This window comes from Lissotriton helveticus, chromosome 4_1 (assembly GCF_964261635.1).
Source record: "Lissotriton helveticus chromosome 4_1, aLisHel1.1, whole genome shotgun sequence".
Classification (NCBI taxonomy): Eukaryota; Metazoa; Chordata; class Amphibia; order Caudata; family Salamandridae; genus Lissotriton; species Lissotriton helveticus.
Window position 1 is genome coordinate 361,391,258 of NC_136063.1, and position 18,477 is coordinate 361,409,734.

Genomic DNA, 18,477 nt, shown 5'->3' on the forward strand with positions numbered 1-18,477 from the left:
CAAAAAAAGCTAATTAAAGTAATTTGTAAATAAGTTGGAGATGGTGGGAGCAGGACACATTCTTTTCGCACACTACTCAAAACTGGATGAACTGTATTACTAATACACACAGTGCACACAACGAGTCACCACAGTGCGACCAGGATCAGTAGTGGTTATGTCACGTCAGTGTGTTCTTGTCTATGGCAGCGAAAGCAGTTTGCAGCTGAGCGGGCTTAGTTTCAACAGAAGGCATTCATTAATATTGGAATTCATTTTCCTTGTTACTAATTATTACATAAATTCTCTCAGAAGAGTGAGGTGTGCAGTGCTTAATTTGAGCTGGTGGTTTCCGGTGCTCGGCACCGGCACTTAATTGACAACATCAGGACTTATGACAGCTATCACATGGTGGCGCTGTTTGTGTAATATAGAGAGGACCACAACAGCAGTTGTTTATTAAGTGAGTAAACATTAAAGCAACTAATGCCTGCCTCCCAAGGCATTCTTCACAGCTTTGGGGGCCTCAAACTCTCTGAATTGTTATACTTGTACCTGTGGGAAGGCTAGTTTTGTAAGTACTGTTATTGGCAGCAACCGAAGTGGCCCTGAGTGGTGCAAGCTGGGGTTACTCCTGACGCGGGCCCTGGCGCTTACTCTTTTACAAAGTAAGCACTGAGTGCATCGCACCTCAGTATTGTGAATATGAAGATGATCTTTGGTATTTAGAGGCATCCTTTGACTAGATGCAGAAGATAGAGGGTTAATGTGGCCTTAGGACCACAATGCACTGCGACTGAGCAAAAGCCAAAGCTCCAGTGTCACTGTCTCCCACAGCACACCACTTAGCATGTGGACAGCCCCCGCCCCCTGCCCCCCCCCCCAGTGTGTTTGTATTCGGGCCCATTTCCTCTGCTCCAAACTGTAAGCAAAGGTGTATTAGTTAGGTACAGAACATGATTCTAATCAAAATGTAGCTTTCGAAATAAAAGATGTATAAGAAATAATACTGTGTCATACCTCGTCCAAGTTGAGGAAGGCGACTGAATATCTGGGATCATAATCATCCCTGTAGCCCTCCTGGCCGCTGTGGTAAAATTCAACATTGCTGATCCGTGCGCTCCCTAAGGAGAAAGAGAGAACAGCTTTAGCGACGGTTTCAAAATGATGGCCATATTCAGAATGGAAGTAAATCAAAATGTGTCATATGAACATTCATAGAACGTCTGACCTTCATTACAGGACAGAGACAAAGTCAAACTTGGGCAAATGTATATCATTCCCAAAAACTTCCTATGCATCAATTTATGAGTGAGTATCTTGAATTATCTAATCAATGGTATTTACTCTATAAGAGCACAACTATATAAATAAGCACTCATAAATGCAATAATATGGATACAGGAATATGTAATATGGGTTAACACCAGCAGTGGCCTAAAAATCCCAGCACATCACGCGCAGTTGACTGAAAATACAAGACAGACGGACGGTGGCACACAACATCAAAGGTAATTTGCCAATGCACAGGTGTAGTTGTGCGCCTCTACGTCAGTTGATCATATCTTACTTTATCTGTGACTATTTGCACTGCAAGACAATCTGCAAACATGTTTGTGGGTTCATTACGTGCATGGAATCCTGTATGTGTTGCCTGAGAGCAAAGGCGACTGTATATTTGGGGGCAGATTTTCAAGCCCCTTGCGCCTCCTTTACGCCGCCGTTGCGTTACTTTGGTGACGCAATGGCGGCGCAAAAGAGGTGCCATGGTGCGGGGTATTTACAACGTGACGCATCTGGGAGATGCGCCATGTTGTAACGCCCTGCGCCAGAAAGAGGCGTTCCTGCACAGGGGGGGCCGTTCCGGCGCAGGAACGTCTCCTAAAAGTGGCTGAGTGAAATCTACAAGATTTCACCCAGTCACTTTGGGGCCCATGCTGCGTCAAAACCCTGCGCCTGCTTGAAGCAGGCGTAAGGATTGACGCAGCATTTGAAGGATAGGGCACCCTAGAGCCTTGCTGGAGCTGCGTCGCGCTTGCGACGCAACTCCAGCAATGTGCCACTTTTACGGCACAGATGCGTGACGCATCTGTGCTGTTTTATGCCTCATGGTGCGCCGCATTGTAAATGTGGAGCATCCATTGTGGCGGAGGCATGGCGCACAATAAGTGGCGCATCCCTGCTGATATGCAGGGATGCGCCACAAATTGTAAATATGCCCCTTGGTTTTTCAGTGTGCATTTGTCCCTACACCTTTGCACGATTCCTGATGAATGTATATTCCCTCATCTGCAGGAGTTCTTCATTCTCCCATTGGCAGATGATTGAAAGATGAAGAAAGCTTAAATTCCTAGGGTCCTTGTTCAAACAACTGAATAAAGCCCACATTTGGCACATTATATGTCGAATTCATTTCACCAAAGCCTATCAGCAACTTTATCAGAACAAAGGCTATATGTCGACTAGACCAACAAATGGCAGAAAACGCTATAAATAGAGAATAGCAATTATTTTATTACCTCGATATTCATAGTTGTTATATGTAAACTTGCTGACCAGCACGCGGGCGCCGAAGGACTCCTTGTACCATCCGGGATAATCTTGACCGATTATTTTGATGTTTCTGCTGAGCAGGCCCACATCTGCAGCCAGAGTGTAGCTGACATTGGTATGCGGCACCTGGTGAGTTTCAGCTGGAAGAAGAGGAATTGTAGATTTTGTTTGAACATATTGATAGATTGCCTACTTTGATGAAAGATCATGTTCAGTGATTCACTCATAACTCCAAAGCATTATCATTTTAATTTATTAGAATAAGAATACAATATTTAAAAAACAATCAGAGGAAAGAATTAAAATAGAGTGCATTATCACTTCATCATATACATTTGGGAATTTTTGATCTAAGGACTAAGGTTCAAGGTTTGTTTTATTATTGGAGTATTTGCATTTTATTCACAAAATAGACAGGGTCGTCTTACGCATTTTTCTACCTTTAGTTCTTACAGCAAAGAGAAGCAATATCAAAATTTACATCTCCCAGCAAGCTAGGTTGAAAAGAATCAATAGAAATCATCTCTATGAAAGGTGTCTTCTATGGGGAATCCACCGCTACATTCCAGAGCAAGATCTGAAATCTAATGCTCACACATTGGTGCTCTCCTGAACAACTATTGTAAGTCTCTCTTGGCTGGTCTCCCAGCTCACCTCCCTGAAACCGACCACACTCTGCAGCACACTTTATCTAGGGGGCCAAAAGGAATGACCTTATCACATCTATGCTGGTCTCTCTCTGTTGGTTGCCCATTGAGGCAGGCCTGTATAAGAGACCGCTTGCATCACCCAAAGGCCCTACACACATCCGTTCCCCATTACATGGCTGACATATTCAAACTTTCAGGATGTTCTAGACCATCGCAAAACTCCAAAGCATTGTTACTAGACCCCCCAACATTTAAAAAGTAACTATTGCTGGCACAGTCTCTCAGGTAGCGCAACCAGAATTAGAAACTCACCACCTCAAAGCACCACCTCCCGGCGACCTTCAAAATGGAACTGAAAATCCTCCTTCAACAATACATTAGTTAAGACATTACAGCCAATCGCTTTTATTGACAACATGTTCACTCGCCTTCTAAACTGAACTGAAAGTCCTTCTCCTTAAATTATTATTTTGGCTAAGAGACTGCAGCTAATCCTCTCCATTGAGAGCATGTTCACTCCTTGGCACAGAACTACACTGCCTTCACTTCATTAGACGTTTTCACTGCTGTGTATACTTATTGTGCAACTTGTTTCCTTTTTCTCTGAGAACAGGATAACTATCGCATTACTGCACATGAAAGGAAATACAGAAAAGTGTCAAATATAAAATAAACTTCCAAGTATGTATTTGTGGATACTTCAAACTGTGCAGAGAAAGCATAATGCTGTTCTGAAGGGGCGCATAGTTCTGACTAAAAGGCCAACGGGCACATGCATCAACGATAATTGCATTCGCAAACGGTGCGAATCGCAATGTTCGGCCGTTTGCGAATGCAATTATCAAAATTGGAATGCATCATGTATTTCGCAATTTTAGGAATCGCAAACATGTTGCGATTTCTAAAATTGCGATTGCATTTAAGAAATCGCAATTTCAGATTTCTTAACTGCAATGCATGATCATTTTTAAATTGCGAATTAGCAATTTGGAAGCGGTAAATTAGCATGAGGTTGGACCTCATGCTAATTTACCGAAAACCTTCAAACCTGCACAAAAATGCATTTGAGAAAGTTGCATTTTACACACACACATGTCCTTGGGACATGTGTGTGTGTAAATTGCACTTAAGTTTAATTTCAGGGGTGCAGGGAGGGGTTCTTTGGATCCCCCCCTGCACCCTTGAAATTGCATTTTCAATCTGCGATTCGCAAATTGAAAATCGCAAATTGTACTTGCCTTCCCATTGATTCCTAAGGGCCTCTTGGCCCATAGGAATCAATGGGAAGGGTTTTCCTTAATTGCGATTCGCAAATTGTGAATCGCAATTAAGGAAAAATACCGATTCGCAAAACAAATTGCGTTTTTTTCATGCATTGCCCTTTGCGATTTCTAAATTGCGATTCCTTTATTTTCGCAATTCAGGAATCGCAAACGGAACCGTTGATGCATGTGGCCGAGAATGCTTACTCAGCAGCCACTACAAATACTGTGGTTTTACCTCATGATTGTTGCTGATGATCTGGTTGGTATTTTCTCCGTTTATTATTTACCTGTACGCAACGCATAATTCTAGTTAAATTGTTTTGTATGAGTTGGATATTATTTTGGGGACTGTCAAATACCCTATTCATGTCTAATACCCTATTCACTCTTTCCTGTTTCAGAAAACAAAATACACCCGGTGAGGGTTGGTAGAAATATCACCTTTATGCTCATTTTATATCTCATGTCTTTCAAGACGTGTAAGTCACTCAGCTACTTGGGGCTATACACAATAAACGTATATACAAAACCTGAATTCCGTGATTGTACTGTGTGTGCAATCCCATGCTACGGTTTAATGCTGTTTTATGTGACGCGTATAGGTGTTACGGAACTAAATAATGCCCCCTTTGGTAGTATGGACATTCAAGCATATTTCATCAGGCACATTCTTTTGTGGTACAGGGGCAGAAATATAGGCAGTGAGTGTTGACTCATTTTTTATTAAAACCTGTGCATCAGCAGCTATGCACAACCAACCACTCAGTACCTTGATGCCATCCCATGAGCTAATTAAAATGGGTGCTAGAGCAACTTGTGACTATCTCGAGATACCCACTCACACAGATCTAACCGGCTGTACAAGTGTGTGGCCCAGACCACAGTAGATGGCTGCACTACATGTAACAGCCCTACAGGTACGAGGAAAAATGCTCGCCACCATCTTTCAGTAAAGTGCCTATCTACTTAAATGAATACATTGTTGGTATTATTTTTATCTAGTTTCTAGTTTAAATGTTGCAACACAAAGAGGCCATTAGTAACAATTACAATGAAATTAAAAATTATATGAAAATTATATGAACACCAGTAGATGATATTGATGTGAATTCATGGCTTGTTGAAAGGATTGGCTTATAATATGCGCGCTCGCCCTGTCCTACTAAGCATGCTGGCGATGGGTCTTAAAAGTCCTGGGCGTGAAATCCGGCTCGCACTCGCCAACTTTAATTTTTTTTGGTCACTTCACGGAGTTACGCATAGCAGCGGAACTCAGCAAACTCCACCCAGGTCTGTGTAAAACAAGACTTTTCAATTTTACAAAACTTTTCTGCCATCTATGCAACCATGACTACTTGTACGAAGCCTTACATTACATCTCACGCTAGTAGCTACACAAATACATTACAGTGGTTGGCACTTACCAATGTGGCGGAAAGAAAGAGACTGATTTAGAGTGAGGATTCTTCTGTCGGGTGAGACACTAACAATCCTTCTAGTTTCTGTCTGCCAAGCATCATAGCTGGTGGTGGTGATCAGAATGTCCTCTCCCACCTGAGGAAACATTTTAAAATCAGATTTGAAAACAGATGTACTTGAAGTTTGATAGCTTATTTGAAAAGGACATTCCTAAATGTGTCTATTTGGCATTTGAATTACTCCTAACTCCATATAAGTTTTTAAAAAGCTTAGTAGATTCCACAAACATTTGCAATATGCAAGCACAACTTATGCAACTGAATGTGCATTGAACAAATATGAAGATTTGTTTTGATGCGTGAAGCAGATATGAATTTCCCACATGCAGTGCTTTTGCTAGTCAGAACAACTTTGCAAAAGGCCAATGGCTTGTTTTCCAATTATCAATTATAAAAATGCATTGCCTGTAAAGCAGCATGAGCAAATCTGAGTTTGCACATTTCTGCTTGTTGGCAGGCCGTTTTGCAGGGTTATCCCAGAAATTGTTGCCTTCCTCCTGTATTTTCTCTTACCTGTTTTTATTGGTTTTATGACTCTGGGCAATTTACCACTGCAGATCGGTGCTAAAGTGCACATGCTCTCTCCTGTAACTTGGTAAGATTGTCCTAGACCTGTTTGGCATATTTAATTTACCTGGAAGTCCCATGGACAGTGGTATCCGATATACCAAGGACCTGTAAAATAAAATGCTTGCGCCACCCACAGTAGTATACTTTCAAACCTGTCTCAGCCCTGTGCCGCACCAGGCCCGGTGTGCGCAGTTTACTGTCACAGTGTAGTGGCATTTAAAGTGTTTGTCAAGTCTGAAACTCCCCTTTTACTACAAATAGGCATAGAGGCAGTAGCGGCCCGTGGAGGGAGTTCCGCGGGACGGTGGGGCGGGGGAGGGGCAGGGTGGGTGGTAGTAAACGACGGAATAGGGCCGAACAGAGGTAAGTAAACAAATAAATAAATAAAACATTTCGTTGCATGCGCTGCATCACATTTGACAATGGAGAGCATGCAATTACATTTGTTTTATTCATTTGTTTGTTTACTTACCTGTGTTTGCCCGTATTCCATAGTTTACTACCCACCACCCTGGGTGCCCATCCCCACCGCCCCGCAGACCTCCCTCCACGGGCATCTACTGCATATAGGTCACCCCTAAGCTAGGCCCTAAGTAGCCTTGTGGGCAGGGTGCTGTGTAGGTAAAAGGCAGGACATGTGCCTTTGTTGTGTGGGATGTCCTGGTAGTGACAAATAGCCTATTTGGCTTCTCACTGTTGTGAGGCTGCTCCTCTCATAGGTTTGCATTGGAAATTCCCTAATGTGTGTTTCAGTGGTAATTTCTGATATGAAAGTGGTAGCATGGCCATGTTTGGTATAGTGGTGATAAATCCTGCTTATTGGTGAAAGCAGATTGAATGTGAGAGTTGTGCACTTCTAAAATTGTTTGAAGTGCCCCCAGAGCAAAGACTTTGTGGTTATAAGTACAAGGGCTGTGACCCCATGATTTTACACACTGTGTGGAACTTGTAGCCAGATGCTGCCGCCTCTACATATTGCACCAAGGGAGTGCTGTGCTGCCAGGAGGAACCGCCATTTGGACTGCCTGCTTACTTTCCTTGATACCCCAGTGCTCTCTAGGGGCTTGTCGGCTCGCCCCCTATCCTGTAGGACTGCAGAAATTCTGGACCCAGCCTAGAAACAGCCTTGGGACTCGTGAGTCCGGCCATCATAATCCCTTGGCTGCTGGAGCACCCAAGGAGAAATGCTCTTCCTAACAGAGAGCCTTGCCACACGATCGGAAGTGCTCTTCTCTCCACGAGAACTTGTGCTCCGATTGAAAGTCAGAGGTGCTGGCGTTGTGGTCCCACCAGCACATGGTGAGCACTCTCCTTTGTTGTCGGAGAGTGTGAAGCGCTCTATCGTTCCCTGTGTTGCTGGCATACCTGCAAGGCCCACACAGGGCCCTAAATCAGTGGAAGAGAGATGCCAGCATTGTCTTACCGGAGCCACTGTGGAGGAGACGCCGCCAGATCTCCTGACAGGACATCCAGCATGTTGCTTAATTTTTGTGAGGAGCTCCCTGGTGCAGGATCACCCACTCCCATGTAGATTGCTTCACCACAGCTGACGCCCAGGTCAGACGTGACCTCATGGACAGCCCAGCTCTCACACAGAGCTAAATCGTAGCAGCTGCACTCATTAAAATCCTGCCATGGGGGACCCAGAGAGGTCGCCTCACTGTCATTGACAGGGCGGCCGTGTTTGTCTTTGCCCGGATCACGGGCGTCCCGGTCGGCCAGAGAGGAGCTGGGTCCTCACAGTGTTGGCAGCTGCACTGGCTCTCACTGGTAGCTGACTTTGTTTATTCTGAACACGGGCAGCAGGACAGACCAAGGGAGGTCTCCCACGCCTGCTATAGATGCAATCCTCACGTGGGGAGCAGAACCTGTTGGCTGTGACAGTAAGGGGTGAGACATTGATGGCAGCTCCCCACTTTCTTGAAGGAGGAGAATTACCATATTCACTGTTGTAGGTAGGCATATGGCCCAGTAACCTACATTTGGGGTGCACGAATTACCATATAATGCCTGATAGGAGCACATGTGTATTGGCGCCCTGTAATTGAGTTGGTGATTTCTATTCTAGCGATGTATGTTGATGCATGTTTTCTTTTCCAGTAGCGGTCGGCAGTAAGAGTTACTGCAGGGCGGTGATGTGGGCAGGGGGAGGGGCAGGGTGGGGGGTAGTAATGTATGGATTACGGAGTTTTACAGGTAAGTAAACATTTAAATAAATTAAACAAATTGCAATGCGCGCAATGCATCATCAAATGTGATGCAGTGCGCGCAACGAAATTCGTATTATTTTTTTTAATGCTTACTTACCTGTAAAACTCTGTATTCCATACATTACTAACCCCCACCCTGCCCCTCCCCCTGCCCACGTCACCGCCCTGCAGTAACTCCTACTGCCGACCGCTACTGTTCTCTTCATTACCTAATTGCTTCAAATTTATGTCCTGATGTTGTGCTGTAGGTTATGTTTACTCACATTTCCAAGACTGGTATAGTATGCCCAGTAGCCATGATTTATGTATGACCTAACCTGCATGTTAGGCCCTGAAGTGTTCTAATGTATGTCGGTTTCGCCTTGGCCTGTCAGGATAACAAGCATTATTTCAGGATTCACCTTATATGGGCAGTAAGGGTATTTGTATGCTGTGCTATCTACAAGTATTTACTTTATGCATTAATTGTGATGTTATGACAATTGCCTGGTTGGCAAAGGGATTTATGTGATTGTGGTCTATGTGTTTTATATACAATAAATGAGATATTTTTATATAACCTTGTGTGGAGTCTCTTTTGTGGTGTGCCTAGTGGGTCACCAGTATGTGTGTGTGTGTGTGTTTCGCAAATGCTTTACACATTGCCTCTGGGATAAGTCTAACTGCTCTGCCATGCTACCAAGGGAGTGAGCCGGGGTTATCTAATATGTGTAACTCCCTTATCCTGATAGAGTGGTGTGTTCTGCCTGGCTTAGGTGTATACCCTAGCCAACCAGAAATTCCATTTCTAACAGTGCTCAACATATGCAGGGGTTTTTGAACTGTCAGGTGTAATGGAGGTTACCACCAGTGACACTGCATTACTCATAGAAGAATGGCATACAGATTGCAAGGCCCATATTTATGTTTTCAAATCCTACATAAATATGTCTCGCCCCCCTGACTCCACCCTTAGTGGGATCCATTGCAATATTTAGAAGCTCATGCAGTAAGGCCGAAATTACACAGAATACAAACAGCACATTGTTAGGCAAATATTGAGCAGTGTATTTGTTAGGTGCATGGCTGTTCTCCATATGGGAGTGGACTTGAGGGATGAAGTCATGTTCTGTGGGAGAGGCCAAGGAGGATCAGCAAGAATTACAGCCATGCACTCGGGTAGCACCAGGGCTGGCGGTGATGAGCTTCATTTATGACAGCATTGCTGACTTGATAAAAGATTTATAATTTTTTATGTAATGAGGGATGGAAAACCATACTAAAATGGTTAAAGTGGATGTAAAGAGGCATGATGTGTATACTGAAAAAAGATAGTGGCCATGTAGCTAGGTGGTAAAGGAAGCACGATGAACTTTGCAAGAAAATATTCTATAGAACATAGCCATCCTGGACTGAAAGTGAACATCAAAACCCCCCCACGTATACAAAGCGCGACTGTGCAGTTATCAGTTACCCACCTTCCAGTCCACTTCATCCACCAAAGATATGTTTATTGATCCGGCCAAGGCTGTTTCTGACAATTTTGTTTTGTACACAGAGCGGGGAATTCCATGAAGATCCAGTCCACCAAACACCCCTGCAGATCAGAAAATAGAGGGTTATGCTCCAGCGTAACACTGGCTGTAAGTCCCCGTACCCAGTAATTATTATGCTTGTATTCGAAGGTTCCATACCCTATACATTACCCAAGGGGCTGATCATCGTATGCTGCACGGTAACACAATTTATCACCACATATAGTTACTTTTTCCTGCTGTGGTGATTCAGAGTTCTGAAGCAGGTATCCCAAGACGTTTGCTAATTTAGCCATTTTTCTTTCGACAAATGTAAATATGTATATTATTTTATATGATTACTGAATCATTTGCCCCGTGTGACTGAGGGGATTTTATTTGGTGGAAGTATGCAGAAGTGAGCCATTCCTGAGGTGGCAGACCCCTAGCATTCCACTAACTGGGAGGGAGTAAAATGCTTTGGAGATTTGGGGACCTTCCAAAGTGTGGGCAGGTGTGGGAACTCTGTCAAGATTTCTGCATGAGCACTAGCACACCCACATACCAAAAAAAAAAAAAGACAAACCATTATCGAAAATGCACAGCTGCGGATTTCTAAACCATCATTGATCGTATACCAATCTTACGAAGAGACCTGCTAATAAACTTCCTAATTCGCCAGTTACATGGAAACTGAAGGTAGGTATCCCTTAGAATTTGTGAAACAAATAACACCCACGGAGGCAAAAAAGACAACCATTATTTGAGGTGCCACCCAATGAGTAACTATTACCCAATGTACGGTAGTTATTCACCGCCCTCAGGAGAATGTAAAGCAGAGCCGCCTTGTTGGGATTGAAACTTGAAGCCTTCACTTAACCGCATTTGTGGATAACCGAGGGGACATTCACTGACCCATCGTCCCAGGTGAATTTCATGTACAGACTATTCTCACTAACTATTCAAGGCGTAGCAAACATTATACTTGATTTGTGCGCGTGATGAGTATCCCTGTGTGCATCCTCATGCAGTAGCTGGTGAATGCCTTTCCTTCTCAATATGTGTGTGGAAACACTCTCTGCATGTGCCATCTGTCCTGCCTGGGTATTTGCCCTCATGATCTCACCCAGTAGTAGCCACACTGCAATATTTTCAGACTTCAGCTTTCCCGCCTCACAATACTTCCAATGTTTTATCTTTCAACAAATTAAAAACATCAACAAGAAACCCTCATTGAAGAACAAAATCCTATGGAAAGCTGGTTTGGTGAATTGACCCGATGAGGTGGGATTATAATAAGCATGTGCTCTTTTTCATGGAGTCATAAATACCCTCAAAATCGAGGCCGGTATGCACTACAGCCTCCTAAATAATTAACATTTAGTGTGCGTAGCTCCAACTACCTGAATTGTTTCCCAGAGAAAATGCGAGGAGTGTAGTCCACAAGTCATAAAAAATAAACGGTCCCCTCCCTATAGGATTTCGTGTCAGATGAAAGAACCCCAAAGGAACCGGCAATGACGTGCTTGACGGATATAATGTGTGTCAAATGAATGGAGTAAAATAATTTACATTAATCTTAGAGGGGTCAAGTACCTGGCGCAGCGGAGGCAGCTGGGTGCTTACCTACTTATGATGCTCGGGTGAGGTTTGATGCACGGATGGCAAGAGGCCCCACTCTCCAGTCTCCCTTGAAAATGTTCACTTCGGTATCTGCTGCCTGCTCTTAGCTCTGCACCACGTTTTGGATGATTAAGCAGCCCCCATCAGTGAGGAAAATCAGTGGCGTAAAAATAGCCTCCGCAGCCCATGAGATGCTGAACGTTTGTGAACAGACGCAACCTATCCCATTTGTGGGTATTTACAAATCATTTCCTGACTCCCTCCCACCTAGAACATGGTCAGAGTTGTACTCTTGTCATGATATGGATTAAATCCAGGAGGAAAGGGGTACATGAATACCCTTATGTAACGCAACTGGTGCTCGTGTAAAGCGCTCTGATTCCTTATTCCTTTGGGTCAATTTCGTGCTATATAAAAAACTCCGAAAAAAAATACTCCCTAATTAGTTGTGAGGCAGGGGATGGACATTTCTGAAAAGGGATTTTTTTCCCTCTAAGAAAAAAAGAAAAACAGTTGACACAATGAATATTTCTGCATGCAAAAAAGGAATTCTCAAATCTCTTTAGTTTACACATGGAAAGCTGCTTCCTGTGCAGGTGTTTACGTCCAAGCTAGTAAAGGTTTGTGAACTCCAGAGTTGTAAATATGCATTAATGTGAGGTCGGAAATCTGTGGGTGCATATTTCTGACTGTATAGGAATGAGAAGCAGTGTTTCTAAAAAAATGCCTTTATTCGAAATGATTTCCTGAAATACTAATGTGGTGATGACGGCTGCACTAGTCTCCGAATAGCATGTTACAACCAGGATCCCTGCGGTTCATTATTTCTCTCTACTTTAAACAGTCGAGAGAAATAAGGTACCCTTTCTGAGCACAAATGTTTTACCGCTTTCGTAAAAACTCCCATTGTTTACCTAATACTTTTGACCCTTCAATGGGTCCATCTGGCAAGACTGATTCAGGCGTCGAGTGGTTTCCTTTCAGGATGATGTGCAGTTCTCCTTGGAATGGGTCATTCTCCCAGCCTCCTATTAACCGGCCGCCCTATTGGGAGCAAGAGTACACATGGAGTCAACTTAAGCATGTGGGCATGAGTGAGTAGAAAATACATACAGAGAAATGTTTCATACTTATTGCTGATATGCTATAAATTGCAGACATTCTTTAACAACAGTAAGGATTACTACATTTTTTTGACAAAACAAACTCCACTGGGCAATGACGATTGGACGTGAAACTGGCTGTGAACATTGAAAGTCAGCATCATTATTCACTTGGGGCGTTGGTTTATACCAGTATTGCATTCCTAGTTCATTTCTACAGAATAGGACAGCTTGATTGTTGGGACAGTCTCTACATGCCACTACATTCCTAGTTGGTCTCTACAGCAAAGCGCAGTTAATTTGTTGGGACATCAGTTACAATCCATTGCATGTCTGATAGAAACATCTCTTCTCAGCATGTCTTTGACACCCCCTTGAGCATTATTCCTTACCTACACCTCTTGTCAGTTACGCCTCCAAGCAGAGGGAGGGCATTCACTAGACAACCCTTGAAGCAGAACAAAGACGAAGAGACGAGCAGACGGGTGAGATACCTAGCTAAGGAACCGACAACATGTCTGGATGGTGCTTCCTTAAAGAATCAGGTCCACATTACCACCTACTGGTGATGTGGCAATTCGCTCGTTGTACCACAACGAAGCACAAAATAAAACTTATAACTGAGTGAATCATGCATGCATGTCCTTAGCTAGACACGAGTGTTGCCTGATTGCCGTCTATAACCTGTTCCCAGTAGCGCCGTTCCAATGTAACAAACAGTAAGGGTTCATCTATTGTAACAGTCTTCCTGTAATGAGCTCTGATGCCCTTTGGTTCTGATTTACACTTTTCAAGAAGGTTGTGGCCACTCCTGAAACCCACTGGCCTTGTTTTTGGGTGGGTCTAAAGAGATGAGTTTATTTTAGTAGTGTGTTCTTGCTATGCATGGAAGTGTTGAGCAAGTTTAGGAAGTGGGAGGGATTGTGATGATGTTGGTCTTTGTTTTCAGGACAACCCAGCCTGAACTTAGCTCTCATCTTAATAGATCAATCAGTGGATGATGGTAAGGTGATGATAATGTTAAGGGACTGGTTGTAGCATGGACGTTGGCTTTCAGAGGATGATTGTGGCATGCCAAAGTCTAACTGTGATAAAATCAAACTGTGCACAACAAACGTTTGCCAGTAAGGAGTAAATAAATGCTTAATTTATTAAAGGCGAAGTTTACAGTTTTGGTGTCTTTTTAATAGGGGGTACCAATAAAAGGCAATTTCAAATATGAATCCTAAAGAGACAAATGAGTAAGAAGGAAAGAAATCTGCTGTTGCCAGTTCTTTAAATAGATCAGAATCCATTTTATTTAGTCTTGATGAGACCAGAAAAAATGTTGGCTCGATGACATCTATAGCACAATCCAAAGATATCCTTTATCAATGATATTTTATTGTAAACCTGTTTGCCATCCAGGGCCATACTGGGAACCCAAAGCGGCCCTGGCAATTGTGTCGGACCAACCTCCAAGGTCAGGGGTGTTTTGCAAGTGTGAAGCACTTCTACATTTGTTTCAGGGGACCGATATTGCAGCACCACTCCAAAACTGGCCCCCAGCAACAAAAGCAACCCCCATCCCTGCAAAACCGGCCCCCACCCTTCCAGCCTCCTGGGAAATCGCCTGATGCCCGCTACAGCCAGTCTGACCCTGGTGCCACCAGATGAAACGTGACTCTGTACCCTTACACAGAGAACTTAGTGGATCAAGTATAGATTGAAAAACGAGGTAGACAGTATGGAGTCCTGCAGTACACCACATAAAGCTACAGGGGAGGCTGAAGTGCGACATGCAATCTTTATACGTTTTTTGAGACCAAGGAAACAAAACAGGTCAGCACCATGCCTCGAAAACCAATGTGGTACTAAAGAACTAACAATAGCCACACACGATCCACAATATCGAAGGATGAAAGAATGCCTGGAGACAGGAATCACTTTGTTCTAGTATCAGATTAACATTGCCCTGGATATTTATGATACCCACCTTGAAACAGCAAGCTTTTCGGGAACCTGACTGAGTGCCTAATGAGAGATTTTATGTAAGCTGTTAATTGCAGAGATACACATCTGTTTTTTGGTTTTGCTAGCAATGATAAGGGTGAAATTGATACGCAGTTAGATAGGATATTTAGGTCCATTTTATTGCTTGTAAGGATGTGAGTGGTTGATACCTTGTTTGCCTGGACTTTGCTGTGGGCTGTTCCCTGCACCTGCGGTGTTTCTCTTCTGCCGCAGCTCCTCGCCGGACCCGCTCCGCGGGTCCCGCTTCGCGGTGTGGAGAGAGGCGCCTTGAGCACAGAGTGGGGCTCTGTTCTTGGACTCCGGACTTTTGGGCTTTGGCAGGCAAGTACAGGGCTGCGAGCGGACCCGCAGGGACTCTAAGTTCCAGGAGCCCCTGCGTGAGGTCAACCCACAACACCTGGGTCGCTCTCCCTGACTGCCACGCCCCCCGCCCTAGCACTTGAAAGCAGCTTCCCGCCTGATCTACGTGGCATACCTTGTTTGCCTGGACTTTGCTGTGGGCTGTTCCCTGCACCTGCGGTGTTTCTCTTCTACCGCAGCTCCTCGCCGGACCCGCTTCGCGGTGTGGAGAGAGGCGCCTTGAGCACAGAGTGGGGCTCTGTTCTTGGACTCCGGACTTTTGGGCTTTGGCAGGCAAGTACAGGGCTGCGAGCAGACCCGCAGGGACTCTAAGTTCCAGGAGCCCCTGCGTGAGGTCAACCCACAACACCTGGGTCGCTCTCCCTGACTGCCACGCCCCCCGCCCTAGCACTTGAAAGCAGCTTCCCGCCTGATCTACGTGGGATACCTTGTTTGCCTGGACTTTGCTGTGGGCTGTTCCCTGCACCTGCGGTGTTTCTCTTCTGCCGCAGCTCCTCGCCGGACCCGCTCCGCGGGTCCCGCTTCGCGGTGTGGAGAGGGGCGCCTTGAGCACAGAGTGGGGCTCTGTTCTTGGACTCCGGACTTTTGGGCTTTGGCAGGCAAGTACAGGGCTGCGAGCGGACCCGCAGGGACTCTAAGTTCCAGGAGCCCCTGCGTGAGGTCAACCCACAACACCTGGGTCGCTCTCCCTGACTGCCACGACCCCGCCCTAGCACTTGAAAGCAGCTTCCCGCCTGATCTACGTGGGATACCTTGTTTGCCTGGACTTTGCTGTGGGCTGTTCCCTGCACCTGCGGTGTTTCTCTTCTGCCGCAGCTCCTCGCCGGACCCGCTCCGCGGGTCCCGCTTCGCGGTGTGGAGAGAGGCGCCTTGAGCACAGAGTGGGGCTCTGTTCTTGGACTCTGGACTTTTGGGCTTTGGCAGGCAAGTACAGGGCTGCGAGCGGACCCGCAGGGACTCTAAGTTCCAGGAGCCCCTGCGTGAGGTCAACCCACAACACCTGGGTCGCTCTCCCTGACTGCCACGCCCCCTGCCCCACCTCCTCCTCCTTTATTTTTGCACTAGGATTCCGCTGCGCGGGAGCGCGCGGGTGTGCGCCCGGGAGAAGCCCGGGACAAGGGCGGGACCGTCTGTGGCCGTCGGAGGCCGAAGGAGGCCGGGCTGGGCCACCGCTCTGATAAGTGGACTAGAATCCTATGCGGGTAAATTGTTGTCCCGCATATCTGTTACCCTCACTGATACTTCTTGTTTTTAATTAATATACTGTTATTTTAATTTTTCCTGCATTTACTTTTATAGTCTGTTAAAGGATGTCTGCTTCTACCCCTAATTCCCTTCCTGACCGTGTGAGTATTTCTATACTCGGCCCCTTAGATAAATTCTTTTCTAAAGTCACTAAAGATATTGACCGTGAACTGTTATTGGCGGAAAAAAGGGCCGAACGGCGTTTATCTGTCGAGGCATTTAAAAGACAGGCTTCTCCCATTAATAAAGGGATACTTTCTGCATCCATAGTAGAACAGGCTGATATGGATGCAGAGCTTTTTAATACAGATAGCATACCTTTAATTTTTCTGGATAGTCAGCCACCTCTGGGGGCCCGAGGTATGACAGCGGAAAGTATGACAGCGGAAAGTTTGAGCGACTTGTCCACTGTAATATCAAATAATCTTATAGATCTTAACACCCCGTTACCCCAGGAAATTGAAATGCATTGTCACACTAATGCTATTCCTCCCCCATTGAAGATACAAACAGAGGTTATTTCGTTGCTTCCTTCTCCCCCTTCCGCTGAAACGATTAAGGTACACCATGGTCAAAAGCGTAAAAACGGTGTATCCTCCCCAGTCAGAAAAAGAAGGAGGAAGGGAGGCAAAAATAAAAATAAAAGTAGCTTTCTCAATCCATGGAAACCCTCTGAGATGGCATCTCCTAGAGCAACTCCGCTAGCGGATGTGGGGGATAAGGTATCAGAGGGAGGAGAAATAACACAAAGGAAGGTAGATGGGGAGGACAAAAATATCTCTAATGCTGAGCTCCTGGTAGCGCTTGAAAAAATGTTAAAGGCTCTTTTCCTTCCAGTTGTAGAAAGGTTAAAAAGGCTGGAGGAAAAGTTAGACTGTCTCCTTCCCCAATCTATATCTCGAGGGAATGTAACACCAACTACCCCGGCTATTAAGCCGAGGGAACAAAATACTAGTAAACCCTCTAGTCAACATAATTGCCCTCATAAATTAAAGAATTCAGCTGCAATTAAAAACCCTCCCCCTTCATCAAATATACAAGTAACTTCAGCTGCAAAAAATATGGAAAAAGAAAAAGCGTCTGCTATGGTCTTGAAGCCTACCCAAATTGATAAAGCAACCACTCCAAAAACAACGTACATTAACTAGGCCAAATTACAATACAAAAATACGGTACAATTACCCCCAGAATCCTTTGGCTTTGTTATTGTTCTAACGGGAGTCCCAGTAGTAGGGGAGGGGGATACTGAATCAAATACAAGTTTAAAAAACAAAGTGATTCATTGGTTGCGCACGAACAGACCATTACCTGCACATTTGAATGGGGATATTACATTGGTTAGGAGATGCCAATGGGTAGGGATACGCCCTAAGGATATAGATGGTGACTTGATTATAGTGAATTTTAAGGACCATAGGGTGGTACCTTATTTAAATGATTGGTTTGTTGGTAGCAATGAGGGTGGAGTTTCCACACAAAGCCTGACATATTTCTACCCAGAAAATATGATGTTTCCATCAAATAAACATCGGCAGAGATATGGTTTAAATTTTAACCAACATCATAAACCACCCACAGACAAACCAATTTTCAACTATTCAAATAGAAATTCTAGATTCCACCCTAGAGTAAATTACCCAAATTTGCACTCTGATCCAAATAATCATTATCCGACTGATCCTAGGGAATTTTGGAATATTCCACTGTCAAATATGTTCTACCCTTTGACTCCATTAAATTTAAATGATTGACTCCTTTTAACTAAATATCGAACAAACGATTTTGATTCAAGGTGGGGGGATAGCAGAATTATCTGTAGACCTACAAACACGGGCAAGGAATTGGATGTGGGAAATGTTGATAAGGATACCCACATAAGTGAGGTACATGAGGCTGCTGACCTGGGAACTAATAGCATAGGAACTAAGGCAGATC

The 18,477-nt window shown here is 44.6% G+C and overlaps 1 protein-coding gene across 1 annotated transcript in view; it reads right to left on the reverse strand.

Moving 5' to 3' along the window:
* The window catches only part of PKHD1L1 (PKHD1 like 1), a 466,042-nt gene that overhangs the window by 157,075 nt on the left and 290,490 nt on the right, over positions 1-18,477 (reverse strand). Inside the window, exons 52-56 of the mRNA XM_078686145.1 lie at positions 12,736-12,865; positions 10,163-10,281; positions 5,872-6,001; positions 2,499-2,672; positions 1,000-1,103 (exon numbers count right to left, since the gene is read on the reverse strand). Of these exons, the coding sequence (XP_078542271.1) occupies positions 1,000-1,103; positions 2,499-2,672; positions 5,872-6,001; positions 10,163-10,281; positions 12,736-12,865 (657 nt within the window). The remainder of the gene's footprint in view (positions 1-999; positions 1,104-2,498; positions 2,673-5,871; positions 6,002-10,162; positions 10,282-12,735; positions 12,866-18,477) is intronic.